The sequence below is a fragment of the Heliconius melpomene genome, chromosome 1, assembly GCF_056956725.1.
Source record: "Heliconius melpomene rosina isolate 202511_hmr_F chromosome 1, ASM5695672v1, whole genome shotgun sequence".
Lineage (NCBI taxonomy): Eukaryota > Metazoa > Arthropoda > Insecta > Lepidoptera > Nymphalidae > Heliconius > Heliconius melpomene.
The window spans coordinates 8,910,120-8,928,828 of NC_140389.1; the positions used below are offsets into that span (position 1 = coordinate 8,910,120).

Here is an 18,709-nt window from a genome sequence, read left to right on the forward strand (position 1 = left end):
TCATATTTCTACTTTCTAACTCCAGTAACAGTATTTATATACCTACTATATATAGATCTTACACAAAACATTTTTTTTTCAGTCATCTGTATATAAATTAAGGCGAGCCTTATCTAGATGCAACTTACTTAATGAAGACTAGGTAAACTTCATGACGCTTTTCTTGGAGCACAACGTACTTTACATAATTAGAATAATTAACTTCCGTAACTTGTATTACTGCGTCTCACAGCTCTGTTGGTTTCGGTTCTATACTAACTCGTTTTATGACTTCAATCTAAACGCTATTTCTCATTTCTGTTTTAACATATTGTTCTACAAAACACCCCCATTATCGCGAAATTAAGTCCAAACATAATAGCTAGGCACAGCGAACAATATTGTTAATTATGAAACATGCTCGTAGGAGAGACCAGGGTTGGTTGTGACTTTTTTACTTTGATGTCTATACTGAGTGTACGAATATAAAATATTTTTCATATCCCTGTTGTCACTTAAATCCTATCTCTGTCACAAATGGACACAAAAAACAAAAACTAACGACTACAACATTTACATTGCTATATCTAAATAATATATTATTACATTTGTAAAAAACTATTTTAGTCAGATTAAAGTAAAACTTAACTAAGACTAAAAAAATCTTATTATTCAATTTTACACCTAAAATATTTCATATTAAAAATAAATAAATATATCATCATAGCTTACTCTGATCCACCACCATATTTACTGTAAAAACATTTTCCTGTAACAAGTAACAGCTAGCCCCAGTCTCCCCTATTATGAATCGATAGCTAGAGCAACAAGCCAATCGATAAAAGGCAATTAACAGTTTGAAACAATTAGTGTTTAATCATAAAATTGATTGCCGAAATGTATTTTTTCTGGTTAGTATATTTTAAATCATACTATTTAAAAGGTTCATATGACCATTTTATTTAGATCTCTCTTTTCCATTTTATTTAGATCTGTTTTTCTTATGTATTCATAAAAAAACACCAATGCGGATAAAATGGACATATTTTAAACAATTACATTTAAAAAATATTTTATCGTTTTCGTGACTGACTTAAATCGTGCTATAACGATAATAAATATATCTTACTCGCATTTAAGATCTAGAGATAATTCAAAGGTTTTCAAAAAAATACATATTTAAGAGATGAAAATTCAGCAGTCAGCAACACGACGGCCCTGGTAGCGTGGCAAAGAGTTACACAATAAGAAGACTCTTGAGACATATAACTGTGTTATATTATAATCTTATTAGATACACCGCACTCGAGATCACCGCGCATGCTCCTCCAGCCTCCCGTCGCTTCTGGCCCCAGAGCTCAAAGCGCGGCTGGCTCGCCATGTCCCCGGCAAATTATTCAGCAATGTGTATATCAACTATATTCATTTCTTATTACTAAGAGACATACACTTGTGTTTGCAATTAAGAATTTAAATTTAAACAAACAGTAATAATGAAGTACAGTGGAAAAACTTGGCGGCGAAAGACATGCGGTTACTATGTTACATAAAAAGTGCATTTTAAACCAGAATTATAATCATTCAGGTAAGTTTTATTAACACTTTTTTATTACTTTATAAAGGGCTAGTGATTTACAAAGATAGTTATGTTGATTGCTTTTTCTCATAATGTTATTTTACAAATTTACAATTAAAATAAAATTGTCACATTGCCTTACGTACTTTGATACATTTCTTAATTTCCTATATAAATTATTAACTTACATTTTAATATTTCAGAATGTCTATTCACATCGTGGGCAAAACACGCTCGGCGTTCCGTTACTTGTTCCTTATTGGCATAATATTTGGCACCAGCTTTCTGCTTGTATTAGTAAACAACAGAATAGACACGTTGTTCAGTAACAATGATATATTAAGACCACCGTGGAAAACTAATAGATATAATTTCATGACTTCGGACGACACTTTTACGATAAAAACAAATGGTTGTACCATTCCAGGCCTAAATCCATTCGCAGAAGAAATACGAAAGTTTATTGAGCCCCCCAACTCCATAAAATCATGTCATCAATCCAACATTTCGTTACTCGATAAGAATGAAACTCATATATGGGTGAACGAAGAAAATTTACGACATTACGACGTACCGCCTCTCAACGTATCGTGCTGCTACCGATCTTTTTATAGACCTTTGGCTATTGAAGATATTTATTCTATGGACGTAGACAACAGAGTTAAATATGATTCATGTATCGAGTTTACAAGCTCCATTGAAATTATGAATGAATTTGTAAGAGTTACTTGTTATTATAAGGAAAAGGCTATATACGATCAGTTTATTATTTCTGCGATTAAAAAGCCTTTTGTTACTTATAAAGATGAATTTTCCGAAACATCACAAAATCAAACGGCCTACAACATTATTATCATAGGAATTGATGCTATATCGAGGTTAAATTTCTACAGGACAATGCCTAAAACGTTAGCCTATTTAAAAAAGAAAGGTGCTATTGAATTTTTTGGATATAACAAAGTTGGAGATAACACGTTTCCAAATTTAACTCCTATTCTCCTTGGTATGAAAGACACTGAGTTAAAGAAAACTTGTTGGCCTAATATGAGAGCAACATTCGACAACTGTCCGTTTATATGGGATCTATTTAAGGAAGTCGGATATTATACTGCTCTCGGTGAAGACACGGCCTCATTAGGTACATTTAATTTTGAAAAATTCGGCTTTAGCAGATCTCCCACTGACTACTACTTACATACCTTCATGCACGAGGCGGAGCGATACACCGGGAACAACAGAGACTTCAATTCATACATATGTATGGGTAGTCAATATTTTTATAAAGTACTTTTGGATTACATCGAAAATTTAACATTTACACTAAAGTCTTCCAAGCTGTTTGGCTTTTTTTGGGAAGTGACGATGAGTCACGACTACTTGAACTATCCAATGGCAATCGATAATCATTATGAAATGTTTTTAAAACATCTCGATTACACTCGATATTTAGAAGATACCATTTTAATAATTCTGAGCGATCACGGTATCAGATGGGGTGAGATTCGTTTTACAAAACAAGGACGATTGGAAGAAAGGTTGCCACTTATGCATATACTCTTACCCGATTCATTTCGTGTTAATTTTTCTATGGCATATGAAAATATGAAACAAAATGGACACCGTCTAACAACACCATTTGATGTATACGCCACATTAGTAGATCTCGTCAACGTGGATACGATAAAAAATGAAAATATTATATCACGAAGCAGAAAATCATATTCCCAGAAAAGAGGTGTTAGTTTATTTTTGCCGGTGCCGACCAATCGCTCCTGTAAGACAGCAGAAATTGATGATCACTGGTGCACTTGCCACAAAGGACAAAAAATTCCATCGAATAGTTTAGAAGCCCGTGAAGCTGCAAAGCAACTATTGTGGCATTTAAATTCAATTATACGCGGGCACAAAGAATGCGCCATCTTATCCCTTGACAAGGTAATTGAAGTGACAGAAATGATTGCAGGGATACCCAGCCAGAAGGAAGTAGGATGGCGTGAATTTTTGATTGTAATACGTACTAGTCCAGGTAAAGGAATTTTCGAAGCAACTTTGCGACGGGACTCAAAAGAGTGGTCATTGGCAGGTACCGTCAGCCGCCTAAATATGTATGGTGATCAGGGTCGCTGCATACACCACTATCAGCTCAAATTATATTGCTATTGCCTTTGATTCTATAAGTTTTAAACGTTGAGGAACGGAATAAATAATCTGTGATAATATTCGGCCATATCAAACATCGAGTACATCTTAAAACAAATTTTGCTCAATCTATTCGTTCGTTTATTTAGACATTATTGATTTTTAAGTTTTTAATATTTTTTATTTTTTACACATGTACCTATCTAAAACAATTTATTTTACATCATTTAATTGCAATATATTTGTTTAAAATTTTAATTCGACAAAATAATTTTAAAAGACTTACTTAGATATCAACTACGTACATTAATCAATTTTTAATGCAATGACAATGATTATTTCTAAATATAATTATAGTACTGTTCTGTTCTGTTCTTTCTATAATGGCGTTCCGAATAATTATAGTAACATTATTATTGTTTTGACATATACCTACCTACATAAGGAGCCGCTAAAATATGTCTGATATACTGTTGAATATGTAACAAAATGATTATTTAGGCCTGCAGCACAATAAATTGTTTATCTAGAGAGATAATATCTAATTGTAAATTTAAGCAGTATCTTCACAAACTTTACCTAAATGTTACCAAAGTGTGATATACTTAGTTTTAAACTTTTTAGTCGTTACACTAAAAGTAGTTGATTCGTAGTTCTGTAGTATTTACCTGTTAAACAACATAATTATTCAATATCGTCTACTTATATACATTTATTTTATACATGTACTTATATGGAAACTAAGGAATTAAGTAATAATATAGACAATACTGCAATGTGCGTACGACTGCCACAGGCACTACAGGCACTTTCATTTAGTAATAGATTTATTGTTATAAAATCACGGTTGTGTAGAGTACCCTAGCTCGTACTTTGTTAATGTTATTATTTGTGACAAATAATACATACACGTCAGGCTGTATTATAAATATGGATAAAAGATAATATACCAACTCACGACTGAACATTCAAATAACAACAAATAAAATATGATATACCTACAATCTTGTAGAGGGAGTTAGCGCCGTATATCTCCGCTATCTATGGCTGCCGTACATGTTTGTAAATTATTATTAGACCTCTAATTTTATAGAATTGTAGGATATTCAAATTCATATTATTTTTTACTGACTATATATTTTCTGAAAGATGATACTTTATTCAACATTTTTTTTTATTATTCTTTTTGTTCTTACTAGCAGTCGAGTGCATATCACAATTTAGTACGGCTGGAATTGAATTATTTTTTTAGTATAATAGAGACAAATATTAACGATTACTATAACAAATTGACATATTCTTTAACGCAATGTTTTTGTTTATTTTCAAAATAGAAGAAATTTCAACATATCATATCAACATGCTCAATAGCAAGGTTAGCATATCTTTTATCTTAGAAAAATTGAAACGGTCACCTAATTCATTGAAATATATTGAAACAAGGATTCCTTGGTTATATTTTTACTGTTCGTTAGTATCTGTCATAAAATATCATAACCTCTACATTTGATTTTTACTATATTTAGAAATAAACTTGTTTTTGTTAGTGTTCAAAGGAGTTTTATTTATTCCGCTATACTTCAGTTACCAATATTATTTTGATTTATGTTTTAGTTTTACGCAGTATTCCGCATATAGCAGGGCAAACAGAGAGAACCTGGGAACCTAGTGTTAACAATTAAGACATTTTGTTTCTCACATTATTCTTGAGACATTGCATGTTGTGGCAGAACTCAAGCCCCGCATTGTCTCGTTACCAGAATCAGAAAATAAGAGAGGTATAGGTAGGTAGGTATATGTTACACATGTACCTTACTACCCCATCCTCTTTTTAAATCTAATGTTCAATAATTTATATGCAAACGTTAAATTAGACAATTTTTTTCAGCTTTACGCTGTTACCTACATGTGTAGCAGAGTATGCAGAGGGAACCTAGTGAAAAGACATTCGGTTCCCCACTTTCCTAATTTTTGAGGCATTTTGCTCAGTACCAGGGCGAAATAAAATGAAAATATTGAATAATTAATTACCCCGAGTGGGATTCGAAACCACAACCGTCGCGTTGCAGTCACTCCTTTGTGCCCCTGTGCCACGTCGGCCTCGAACGGATGGACGCTGGATATGTTTTAGTGCATTTAATATAAATTTGGTTCATGTCACTCAAACTTATTAATTTGACACAGTACGTTACTACGGCGCCAAGTATGACTATTGAGGATATTAATCCTTGATTCTTAGTTGAGTTAAAGAAATACTAAATACTCAAAGCACGCACGTAGCTAAGAAGCAGTAGTAATTGTTTCGTAAAAACTTAGAATATTTTGTCGTTCGTTCTGCTACGCTAATATCTACTTATAAATATTTTCATAAGTAACATGAATATAGATAATTTCATAGACAATTTTAAATTCTTGAAATGAACAATGTCAAGTAAATGTCTTTAAAAAAAGGTCAAGTGCGAATTAGTCCGGATTTCGTTCGTATTTTATGATTGTAGGTCAACAGCCATGTGCACCTACTCATTTTTAACAGACTTCTTTTTTCAAAAAGGAGGAGGTTCTATATTCGTTAACTATATATTTTTTATAATTATCTATCGATTTCTCCGTTATTTGAGATCTGATGATGGAATCCAAAGGCAATCGAGGAAACCCTCCAATTTTATTGGCACTTGCTATCTGTTTCATATAATTTATTATAGTAATCATATATTTGCTAGATAAAAAGATATAAGAATATATACTTAATAAAAAGACTCAACTCCTGAACAATTAGGAGTTAGGGGACAATCTTTTAAATAATATAGGGACTTATAGAAGACTCGTTATATACTACCGGCTGTTTAATTTGCAGCATTTATATATAATATATAAACTATGTAGTGAGGACAAGGACATGAAAGTTATATATAAAAAAATAAAAACGTATTAACTTATACCTATCTAAACTAATATTTTATCGACAATATCTATTTAACTAATACTGGGTAATATTGGGTGCTGTATTAAGAGCCACTTAGTTTTAAAAAGGCCACCTACTTAAGTATATTTTAAGAATTAGTATATTTAAAAATCTAATATCTGCTTTACACAAACTTTTAATATAAGTATATACTTACCTATTAAATATTCAAAAATTAGAGACAGCGTCACGCGAAAAACATAGTTTACTTACTTGCGTAATTTTAAGTTTGTTTAGTTCATTGAAGCAAGGAAAATGTCATTTTACGGTAAAGAATTGCTTGTCAATGAAAAATAACGAAATATGTATCTCTTTCAGTATGAACTACATCACTGGGGCAGCAGGAGACAAAACCGCCTCCATGTCGACGCGTATACGTTACTTGTTCCTTGTTGCTACGATTTTTGGTGGGAGCTTCTTAATTATATCTATTAACAATATATCACGATTTGTTTACATTCGCAATAGTATAATTCCCTGGAGCTCTATATCTTATAAGGAAATAGAAAGTTTTACAGAGCAAAGTTTCACAATAAACACAGAAGGTTGCATAATTCCTGCATTGAAAACTTTTGGTGATGAAATAAAGGAATACGTCACATACCCTACTAAAATAAAGCCGTGTCCGGATTCAAAATTAGCGTTGCTCGCTAGCAATAATACTCATATTTGGATAAGACCTGAAAATAAAGAATATTACAATGTCAGCCGATATACAACAGTAAAGTGTTGCTATAGGTCGTTCTACCGTCCTGATACAGTGAAAGATATTACTTTATTTAATAATGATGATCGTGTTCAATATAGTGATTGCAAATATTTCTCTCGCGCTATAGAAGTAAGCGATGAGTTTGTTAGTGTTTACTGTGAGTACAAAAATAATAAAATTTACCAACAATATTATTTATTCGCCCAGAAAAAAGAATCCCTTCTACAAAGTTCAGAATCATCCAACAATAAAACATTCTATAACGTAATCGTTATGGGTGTTGATGCAGTCTCCAGACTTAATTTTCATAGAACAATGCCAAATACTTTGGCTACCTTAAAGAAAAAAGGAGCAGTGGAACTTTTAGGTTACAACAAAGTTGGAGATAATACATTCCCAAATTTAATACCAATGCTTATGGGTAAATCAGAGAAAGAATTGAAGTTTTCCTGTACCCCAAATGAGAAATCGACATTTGATAACTGCCCATTTATATGGGAATGGTTTAAGGAGGCTGGGTATTATACAGCTTTTGGTGAAGACAGTTCGAGCCTTGGCACTTTTAATTACGAAAAAGCTGGATTTATACGAACTCCCACAGATTATTATGTTCACACTTTTTTTAATGAAGCCGAAAATAATGTGGGTAATAATAAAGACCTTAACTCGTTCCTATGTATGAATGACAAATATTTTTTCAGTGTATTATTAAAATATATAGAAAATCTTATTTCGGTAGTGAAATCTTCAAAAATGTTTGGTTTTTTTTGGGAAGTAACAATGAGTCACGATTTTGCTAATTACCCAATGGTAATGGATAATTATTATAATGATTTTTTCAACAACTTAAATGATAACGGTTATTTGGATGATACAATTATAATACTCGTTAGTGACCATGGAATAAGGTGGGGTGAACTCAGATCAACTAATCAAGGTAGATTGGAGGAACGTTTACCATTTGTTTACATATTGACACCTAAGAAATTTCGTGAAAAATACAATGTTGCATTTAATAATTTACAATTAAATAGTCAACGTTTAACTACACCATATGATCTACACTATACTCTGCTTGATTTAATAGATCTTAATAGAATTCAAAATAGCGTGATTAATACACGGAATAACGAGTTCCCAACAGACAGCAAAGGGTACTCTCTGTTTTTACCTATACCAGAAAATCGAACGTGTGCCCAAGCGCACATTGATGACCATTGGTGTAGTTGTCACAAAGGGCACTCATTATCAATAACAAATGAAAAATCACTGCATATCGCTGAGAAATTGGTGGAAAGCATAAATATGCTGTTAATAAGTTATAGTCAGTGTGCTCGACTGAAAGTAATTGAATTGCTTGAAATAACAGAATTGGAAGTGAGTTCGCCTGAAGATGATAAAATTGAATGGCGTGAATATATGGTAATGATAAAAACAATACCAGGTTATGGCATGTTTGAAGGCACTCTTCGTTATGATGGTCATAAATGGGGTTTGTCAGGTACTGTAAGTCGACTTAATCTTTACGGTAACCAAAGCCGATGCATTCACGATTATTTACTAAAGCTTTATTGTTATTGTTTATAGCAAAAATACTATTGTATGATATGCCTTACTGAAGCATAAACTTAATGTAATTAATGTTTTCTAAGAATTTCAGTACTTGGAAAAAAATACGTCTAAGTACACACTGTGATATTTTAATAAAAAAGAATATGTAAATACAGTTATAGAGATTGTATTTTTTTGTGTTTTAGCATAAATTTGTGACTTGACAAAATAAAACAAATAAAAACTATGTCTTTTTTTATATAAAACTACCATACACAAAAAATGTCGCTTAAAGTACGTTTTATCTAAAAAGGACAGTTTTATTATTTTTACTATGCTCCTTTATAAACATACTATTAAAATTATTCAATTTTAGGCATTTAAATCTACTCGTTACAGATTTTGTAAGATTAGTATACTAATTTGCCCTTTAAAGTTCTTAACTGAGTTTATTACTCAATACTCATCTGTGGTAGTTTAAAACGCCAAACGACAAATGTGACGTAAACATAGCTTGAAAATGTCAAATATCGTGCCCGAGTCTGACAGATTATTGTCAACTTTTATGGTTTATATACCTGTGTTAAAAGTAATCAAAGGGCGTTTTATTTTGAGAATGTGTATAATTTGAATATTTTTATGTTAAATCAATTTCTACTTTAAAATGGCTGTTACATTTAGAGTTTTATATAGACATAACATATTTTTTCAAAATATAACCAAACCGGTAAAATGGAACCTGAGGACACATTATCCTATTAGATTCTCATGTAGTGGAATAAAAAATAAAAATAATATTTTGCAAAACCATTTAATAATCAAAGATCTTAGGCCCACGTTACTACAACCAATTCCACGTTGTTCTAATCATAACAGTGCCAATGTAAGTGGCCCCCCTCAGGAACCTCAGGAACCAGAGAAAAAATCAGGAATCATACAAAGATTTAAACAAATGTATAAAGATTATTGGTATGTGCTGTTACCTGTACACATGACAACATCAGCTTTATGGTTTGGTGGTTTTTACTACTGTGTAAGAAGGTATTTATTTAATTTTATAATTATATGAAATTTTGTTTTCAAATTAAATTAATATTCAATCTTATTTTTTTAATAAAATCTTATAGATACCAATCTTTAATAGCAATGATATACAAACCATCTATTATTTCATGTTTAGTTTCACTGAGTTACATCACATTCTTCTATGACAATGCATAGTGATACATAGTTATAGTAATATTGTATCTTATTATATTTAAACCGCTTTTCTGCACTACAATCAGCTCCTAAAATATTTTTTTATTGTATATAAAATCTATTTTATTATACAAAAGTTATAAATATATCTTATAAAAACTTTCTTTTCAGTGGTGTTGATGTTATCAGCTTGATGGAATCGATTGGAATAAGTGATAAGCTATTGACACCATTAAAGGAGTCACATGCTGGATACTTTGCTCTTGCTTTGGCACTCTACAAATTGGTAACACCACTACGATATGCAGTCACTGTTGGTAATATATTAGTTGATATATGCTACCTTGGATAATTTAGCAAAAAGTTCTGCCACATGACACACAATGTCTTTTCAATTCTGAGAGAAAATGGAAAATGGAGTGTCTTATCATTAGGTTCTTTCTGCCAATCCTTCTTCTATATGTAAGATAAAATGAAAAAAAGAAAATGTTATTGGCAATAGGAAATATTATAAATTATTAATTTATAAGGAAGTTTATCGAATCAAATCACTCTTACTGCTATGACCCGCTGCCCTATCCGCAATTGTGAGAGAATCCGCCTACAAAGGTGTATACAGTCATGGATCTCAACACCCCGACATAAAGTTGCCGACCTTGAGAATCCGGCCCTCCGACATTCGGCAGTAGCCCACCAAGGACCCCGGCGGTAGCAGCGGCGGCGTTTACTAGCTTCGGCGAGATAGTTCCCTCTGTCTACCCCAATATATGTTACGCAAAAAATTATGTAATCAAAATTTAACACATTGTTCTTTGCTTACAGGTGGTACCACTTATGCCATAAAGAGATTGACAACTATAGGTTGGATTAAACCAGTGCCATCAAGGGAACGTCTTAAAGAGATGCTTCAAGAAAAAAAAGATAACATTCAAGGAAAGTTCAATGAGAGTAAACAACACTATCAGATACAGTTGAAGGAGAAAAAAACACAAGTAATGGACGAAATGCAAAGATACAAATCTGAAATGCGCAATATAAAAGATAAAGTAAAGAAAATGTAAAATATGCAATGTTGGTTTTAAATTTTCATTTCTGTGAAATATCATGAAATATAGTATGGATAAGGAAATTTAATATGACTATATACAGGTTGAATTTATTTATTGTTAAAAGTATATAAATACAAAAGTATTACTTAACAATTTTTTTTCTTTAATTAATTAAAGGAAATAAGGTTGACAACATTTTAATTATCAAAATGTACAGATATCATAGATTATGTTATAATTAAGTACCTAAACTCTCGACAGCACATTACTGGAATGTTACATTATGGTGCAACTATATATTTATAGTAGGGATGTTATGTAGGTAACAATTTTTATCTCAATATGGATACAGATCTAAGAAAAATACTACATTGATTTCAGATATAAAATTATTGCAGATTATCCTTTACTTGCAAATAGACTTGTTTACCAATATTAGTTTTATTTTGAAATTTAAGTAATCTTATTACCAGCTGTTTTTTTACCTTTCTGTAATGATGTCAGCTATTTTGTTATTTGATATATTGTCGAATATTGTATTCTACTACGAAAAATTCTTTACTAATAACTACTTCGTGCCAAGCTCTAGTATGTCGGCCAGGCATGATAAGTAACCTATTGAAACAATTGGTTTCGAGCACAGTTACAAATAGATTTTTATTTCGAATATCCGATAGGTTCGATTATGATTACAGCTACATAACATCCCTGGTTCATAATAAAATATAAAAACAAAGAGGCCGTCAGTAGAGCCAGATGTGCTGTCATATCTAAGATAGTTACATTAGTAAATGCATCAAAGAAATATACATATAAATAAAGTCTTTACATAGGCCTAGACCAATATTGTATGTAGTCCATGTTATAGAAACATATTTACTTAATTTAGGTTTTTTATAACATTTAAATATTTATGTATCTTATTTATTATTACAGGTTTAAACATATTTTTATGGTTTTGCAAATTATTTTTCATTTAATACATCTTAAACAAGAAATGTTTTAATTTTGTTCCACAAAAAATAACTATCTGTTGTTAATACTGCTCTCCATAATTTAAACCATTAACTACTAAGTTGAGCTCACATACTATACCATTTTTATTTATTTCCTTTTTAAAATCCCAAATGCAAATGCATCTATTATTATAAATATCACAAGAAATGAAGGCATAAATGATTTCTGGCTCCTACATATACTACCTCATTAAAATACATATTTATAATTTATGTACCTCGATATCTTATTATCTAAAAATATAATCTTCCGAATGACTCATTCTTATATTGTGACATTCATTTCCTTACAAGCAAGCTGTCATTTTTTGTATCTATACATATTACAGCTAAAATCTAATATTTTGTTCAAATCCGAATATTGAGCATAGCAGTATAAATAACTGATTAAATGTACACATTTTGATAATGGCATAACTTTACCTACTTTTACAATAATGCCTCTTATTATGTAAAATAAAACTTAATACATTTTATTATTTTGCCTTTACTTGCATCTCGGCGCTCAACTACTCAACACAACACTATGTTTTAAATATAACAGTATATGTTAGCTGGAACCGACAGTCACACATGCACATTTATATATTGTGCAAAATCTATAAAATGTCATGGCAACAGATACATATAATTATAACAGATGAATATAATAAAATTTCCATCTACTTTTTTTCTAATAATTTCAACAGTTTTTTTTGTATATAATAATTGTCTAATCACATGTCTGGAACAAGTTATATACAATGTGTACCGCCGGGCAAATGGATCACATTGTATGTCAAGATTTGCTATACCTAAAACTATTTTATATATCTTGATTACACTCAATGGTAAAATGTACTACAACAGCTTACAATTATACTATTTAGTTACATAGCTATAATATGACATTGCTATCCCCATATACCGTTCATTATTTTAAACCAGCATAACTAGAACTAGCTAGATTGACAGGAATGTTGAATCAATTTGAAATCTTTGATATTAATGTTATGATAAGAAAATAAATAACAAGAATTTATTCAATACAAAACATAAAATAGCATTACCAAAATTATGCGTGTACATTACATTTTTAACCGACTTCAAAAAAGGAGGTTATTAGTTTGATATATGTGTATGTAATATTTGAGTATGATGATCCATTTAGGCTTCCAAGGATGTGTGCTTAATTTGGTAAGTGTATGGTTGTCCACGAATTTCTTTAAAACTAAAGGTCATATCGAAATTTTTAAGTTAAGTACACTTTTACTTAGAGAATAGTACAAGTTTCATTAAAATTGTTCAGTAGTTTCAGAAATATGGGGAAATTAAGAAAATCTAGGTAGGTAGTTGTTTTTTTTATACCAATTTGAAATCGGTTTATTTTTTTTTAATGAATACACCCCACACTTTGTCAAGCAATATCCCTTAATTGATGTAATTTATGAATGATCTACTGCTTTTAATATCAAGATATTAAATTATCAACATCCCTCCCCACAAGCTTCACCCTAACCCTGTCAATGCAATCCCTGCTACAGACAACGTTCTTTTAACACATTACATAACATATTCTGATACAAATGCGTAGTATATAAATGCAGTAACTGCAAACACACAGTAGTCTACCCCATGTACTGGTAGGAGGCGGGCGACAGGTGCGGCGCGGGCGGCATGCCGGGCCCGGTAGGCGCGCCTATGGCCGTCAGGTGACAGGCGCGACACATTAGTTTACCTGTGGATGAACATATTTTATTTCGTACCTTTGTATTAGACTTTGACTATTGTCATTCCAGAGGAAACCTGAGAACCTAGTGCTAATCATTAAGACACTCCGTTCCCCATTTTCCGTCGAATTCTTGAGGTATTGTGTGTGTTGAATCGCATTCAACACACACAACACCTACAATACCTCTACGCTGCGCTTTGCCTCGTTATCAAAGGAAGGAAATGAAAATATTCAACATTCCATTCTTTCGAGAGGACTCTAAAAGAATTAAAAGATAAATACCGGCTAGAGGATAGCAGCGTTTGTCGGGCTCGTCTGTCAGTTGCATCCCACACATGCAGCACATGTAGCAGTCCACATGGAAGTCTCGATCCATCGACACAACTCGCACTGTCTCATCCGTACCTTCCACAGGTGTTATTCCTGAGAAAAAACCACACAAGTTTCTATTATTTAATGAATATGGAAATATTAACAACCAACATTCGTCCTGTCTTAATTATGAATGAATAATCAAACATTAAGAAATATTTAAAAAATATTTTAAGGTGCATAAATATATAATGTTGATGGTTTTCCAACAGGTAATAGATGCAATACAATAAGCCATGTGAAAAACAAGGGTCTTTCGAAAATTAAAAAAATATATAAATAATACCTTTGCCACAACTAGCACACTTGGGAGCAAACATGCGGTGATAATCGTTCACACAATATATCTTGTTATCAACATCAACTGTAAATGGCACACCGTCAAGGCACTCATTACAAATGCAGCATCGGAAACAGCCTGGATGATATGATTTGCCCATAGCTTGTAATATCTGCAATATATTTGAAATTTTATTTTATTTACTTATATAGACTGTAAGAAAATATTCTTTATAAAATTATTTTTAGCTTCACAGAGTGGTAGGCCACATATTTCCTACAGATGGTAGGCCGATAGACTACAATATTGAGTTACTCCATTCATCACTTTATACCTGAATTTCAAACATGTTTAGTGGTAGAATTCAACAATTTAAGTTATACATAAAACAAATTCTAGTTGTTTTTAAAAAATATACAAAAGATTTTGTTTTTAAAATATCATAAAAGTATTTTTATAACAATAATAACAATTATTTTAAACAAATGTTTCATAATAACATAACATACCAATATCACAGAACAAATTATAAGTAAAGAGATAGTAACAAATTATTTAGTAATCTTATCAAAGGGTCAAATTAAATCTTATCTTAATCATTTAAATTAAAGTTATTGGCTTCTATTATATTAATGTGTCAAGCAAACAATCTGGCTTAAACATATTTAACATTTTTAGTGTTTTTTCACAGTAAGGATTAATAATATTTTAAAAAATGTAAAAATGTTTGAATGTACTGGAATTTTAACTTCTTTTAGACAATTTCCAAGAGGTGTGGGTTTGAGCCCCTCTATGTTCAAGTGCTTATGTTTTCTAAAATATTCTGGTCATAATGAGAAGACTGGGTCATACTTTTAAAAATTAAAGCTACTAACCATTTCCATTATCAAGTGTCCACATATTGCACATTTTTCAGCAGTCTGTTGAAATCCAGAGTACTGTAACAAAAAATGTCATATACTTTACATATATATTTTTTAATAATTTTCTATCAAGCATATAGCACGGTAAACAGTGGGAACCTAGTGTTAAGACACTGTATCCCACGCACTGCCGAATTTTTAACACATTAAATATTTATTTCCCCACAGGTGGGAATCAAACTCACCACCGTCACGATTGCGCTGCATTGCACCACGCCATCTATATTTATTCCAGATACTTTTTTGAGAAAAAAATTACTACTACTGGTACTAGTAATATACATCCCTGAACAAAACTACTTACATCAACATCAAGTTTTTAAGAGATATGTTGTAGAAAGCCTACAGTTGATATTGAAAAAAGTGTAATTGTTGTGAGGTGTTTGATTTCATTACAATATTAAAAATATATATTACCAGATAGTCCTCTTCACAGTACACTTTGCCATGGACATTATAAAAGGCTTTCCCTCTCAATGCCCTTCCACAAGAACAACAGATGAAACAATTTGTATGATAGAGGTTGCCCATAGCTTGACATGCTTGTCCTGCACCCGTCACTCCTGCACCACATGTATGACATATACCTGAAAATTTATGTTTGCATATTTTACATTAAAATAATATAAAATGTAATTTATTATGAATTAATAACTTATCACTGTACTTATATATAGCAGAGAAGCAGGGGAGCCTAGTGTTAAGATACTGGCCTATTTTCTACCCAATTTTTGAGACATTGCTTGTTAAGTGGCATTGTTATGGAGTGCAGAGCAAGGAAATAAAAACAATTCATTCCTCCAAATGGGAAACAAACAAACACTGTATTTACAATGTAATGATGTGTCAAGTAAATGTAAGTTTGTTTGTTATGCTTTCACACCAAAACCACTGCTTTGAGTACATGTATAAAAATATGAATGCTTTTGTGATATTATGGGACAAAGAGATCAGCAGATCACTAGTAATAAATAAAATACCACTACCTATAAAACAAAACACTAACAACTTACCAAAGTATTCTCCTTCCTCATCTTGTCTTTCCATTTCTTCTTCAAGTTGCCGAGTAAGTTCTTCTATTTTGCGCTGAGCTTCACTTGGTCCTGGTGGACGGGGCGGTGTAATACTATATGGAAGTAGGCTCTTTCCTCGTCCACCAGAGCCTCGTGACCCACCTGACAATTGTGACACTGAACTGGGAGTAGGACTAGGTGCAGGAGATTGAGCCGGGGAACATAAGGAAGTTAATCCAGATACCATGTTTCGAGAACTGATTGATTCTGAAGCCAATGATGTATTGTCTTTACAAGCGGCAGCAGCTGCAGCGGCAGGTGAACCACCTGTCATACACACATAGTCAGAGCCATTTGTGTCCTCTATTATTTGCATTCTATTAGGAAGAGGCTTGGGATTCATATTATAATTTCCATTTATTGGTGGAGGTTTCATTTTAGCCAGGCCATTACCAATAGGTGGCTTAGGATGTAAATATTTTGGTACAGGCAAAGGACCTTGCACTTCAGTGGCTATGTTTGCCTTTGGTCTTTGAGCACTAGGTGCTATTGAAGCATAAATAGCTGTTGAAGGTATTGTAACAACTTTATCATCAAAGCTAACAGAGTTATTATTTTTTAAAAGAGCACTAATGTCAGTATATTTAGGAGGAGCAGATTTCATGATTGTGTAGTCTCCACTAGAATTATCTGATGAGGAATTGTATGGTGGTGGAGGTACAACTTTGTCCACTTTACTTTTTTCGATCAATAACTTTTGTGAACTATTTCTATTGAGAGAGGTATTGGGTACTTGAGGCCCTGGTGCAGAGCTTTGTTGAACATATTGCTGATCTGACTTAGGTTGTACTTTAAAATCATTTTTCTTTTCACTATCGGAACAAAGCATATTTTCATATACCAAAGGGCTGACTTTAGGTTTGTTATTTACTGGCACTTGAGGCTGAGCTTTACTGTATCGTGTGTTGTAATATCCTTCTGCTGCTAACGGCTGGCTTTGGTATAGCTGATGATAGTAAGGAGGCTGTGGCAGTTGTTGTTCACTGTAGTAATCTATATTTTCGTATACAGGAGGGGGGTATTGAGAGTTTGTGTTTCCTGGTATCTCATACAAATCTTCAGTTTGATAACTCAGAGACCTTTGTGAAATTGAGTCTATAGACCGTGTTGGACTAGTAGGTAACGCTGTAGTATTTATATCACGTTTATTTATTGACGCGATCGTCTCTACTCGCTTGGGTGTAGCAAATTTAGATGCTGCAATCACATTGGAGCGTTCATAAAAACTATAATCCTGGCGATTAGCAGGAGCATTGTCTAAAGTAAAACTTTCAATTGCACCAATAGACCTAGCTTTTGCTTGAGCACTATTGTTTGATGTTGAAGCATTGTGCGCTTGCTCAGTATCATTTTCGTCTTTGTTGGATATTTTCAAATCTTGCAAGCCCAGTATACACCGTTGGTCTTCAGAGGTACTTCTCCTTGAAGGTTCCATAATAAACACAAATTATGTTAATATTACTGCCCAATTTCAAAAAAACACGAAAAACATAAATGATTCATAATTGTGATCTAATGTAATCTTCAACTCAACAAAACATCATGAAAAAAAATCGAATAAAAAAAAACAAATTTAGTGATGTACAAGATGATTTTACACAATGATTAATTAATAAAGATAAGCATTCAAGTTCTTCGTTTGAAACATTCAGTGAATATATTATTCAAAATTCTTTTTCTTAATTATGATGCTACTATATATTAATAAGTTATCCAATCCCATATATTACGTTTAAAATGTATAATATCAAATTAAAAACCGAAGAAGTATTAATGATTTATACACATTACGCTTATTATTTTAATATTTTTGTTATTTATTGCTCATAATTATTTAAATATGTGTTTTGCTGAAGATTATAAAAGAGCTCAAGTTCTTATAAGATTTTTTTTTTAATTTAGTATACTGATTTCAAACCTAGTACTTAATAAATAATCGACAATGTTTAAATATTTATACAAATTCTGCTTATTCCTAATATTCCGTTTAATTCTCTTAATCATTTTTCCTATTATACAAACATTTTTCCTATTATACAAACAAACAACGATTACTCTTTTGATATATTAATAATTCAGATTGGGAGCTGAAATCGATTCTAAATTAGACATTCGATATATCGATTCTTAATATCGACGCCGCTCGTGTTTTGACATATTTTATTTGAA

At 31.8% G+C, this 18,709-nt stretch overlaps 4 protein-coding genes across 5 annotated transcripts; 3 read left to right on the top strand and 1 right to left on the bottom strand.

Annotated features, from left to right (window-relative positions):
- Positions 1-1,187: 1,187 nt before the first annotated feature.
- Positions 1,188-5,249, top strand: LOC146541235 (uncharacterized). Of its 2 annotated transcripts, XR_014878460.1 has the most exons (3): positions 1,188-1,564; positions 1,759-4,055; positions 4,100-5,249. XR_014878460.1 is itself a non-coding variant. In XM_085193480.1 (2 exons), exon 2 carries the CDS (start codon positions 1,760-1,762, stop codon positions 3,722-3,724), a length of 1,965 nt encoding a protein of 654 aa, XP_085049606.1. In that variant the 5' UTR covers positions 1,188-1,564; position 1,759; the 3' UTR covers positions 3,725-5,249. The 2 variants fall into 2 exon arrangements, 1 of the variants encoding a protein (XP_085049606.1); XM_085193480.1 differs by having other exon boundaries at positions 1,759-5,249.
- Positions 5,250-6,930: 1,681 nt separating this feature from the next.
- Positions 6,931-8,980, top strand: LOC146541236 (uncharacterized). The gene has a single exon (XM_085192288.1). The coding sequence runs from the start codon at positions 6,943-6,945 to the stop codon at positions 8,950-8,952; it is 2,010 nt and encodes a 669-aa protein (XP_085048414.1). The 5' UTR covers positions 6,931-6,942; the 3' UTR covers positions 8,953-8,980.
- Positions 8,981-9,446: 466 nt separating this feature from the next.
- On the top strand, positions 9,447-11,318 carry LOC146541237 (uncharacterized protein C18orf19 homolog A). Its single transcript, XM_085193596.1, has 3 exons — positions 9,447-9,957; positions 10,288-10,433; positions 10,939-11,318. Exons 1-3 carry the CDS (start codon positions 9,581-9,583, stop codon positions 11,175-11,177), a joined length of 762 nt encoding a protein of 253 aa, XP_085049722.1. The 5' UTR covers positions 9,447-9,580; the 3' UTR covers positions 11,178-11,318.
- Positions 11,261-18,114, bottom strand: jub (LIM domain-containing protein jub). Its single transcript, XM_085193582.1, has 6 exons — positions 16,481-18,114; positions 15,885-16,054; positions 15,420-15,482; positions 14,551-14,716; positions 14,175-14,315; positions 11,261-13,898 (listed from the first exon to the last, which is right to left on the bottom strand). Exons 1-6 carry the CDS (start codon positions 17,973-17,975, stop codon positions 13,789-13,791), a joined length of 2,145 nt encoding a protein of 714 aa, XP_085049708.1. The 5' UTR covers positions 17,976-18,114; the 3' UTR covers positions 11,261-13,788.
- Between the last annotated feature and the right edge of the window lie 595 nt (positions 18,115-18,709).

Excerpts from the sequence above, each read along its gene's own strand:
- LOC146541235 (XM_085193480.1), top strand. The coding sequence starts at position 1,760 with ATGTCTATTCACATCGTGGGCAAAACACGCTCGGCGTTCCGTTACTTG.
- LOC146541236 (XM_085192288.1), top strand. The coding sequence starts at position 6,943 with ATGAAAAATAACGAAATATGTATCTCTTTCAGTATGAACTACATCACT.
- LOC146541237 (XM_085193596.1), top strand. The coding sequence starts at position 9,581 with ATGGCTGTTACATTTAGAGTTTTATATAGACATAACATATTTTTTCAA. Across the intron at positions 9,958-10,287 it reads TTTTACTACTGTGTAAGAAG|TGGTGTTGATGTTATCAGCT; the intron begins GTATTTATTTAA and ends CTTTCTTTTCAG. Across the intron at positions 10,434-10,938 it reads ACGATATGCAGTCACTGTTG|GTGGTACCACTTATGCCATA; the intron begins GTAATATATTAG and ends CTTTGCTTACAG.
- jub (XM_085193582.1), bottom strand. The coding sequence starts at position 17,975 with ATGGAACCTTCAAGGAGAAGTACCTCTGAAGACCAACGGTGTATACTG. Across the intron at positions 16,055-16,480 it reads TGAGGAAGGAGAATACTTTG|GTATATGTCATACATGTGGT; the intron begins GTAAGTTGTTAG and ends ATAAATTTTCAG. Across the intron at positions 14,717-15,419 it reads GACACTTGATAATGGAAATG|ATATTACAAGCTATGGGCAA; the intron begins GTTAGTAGCTTT and ends AATATATTGCAG.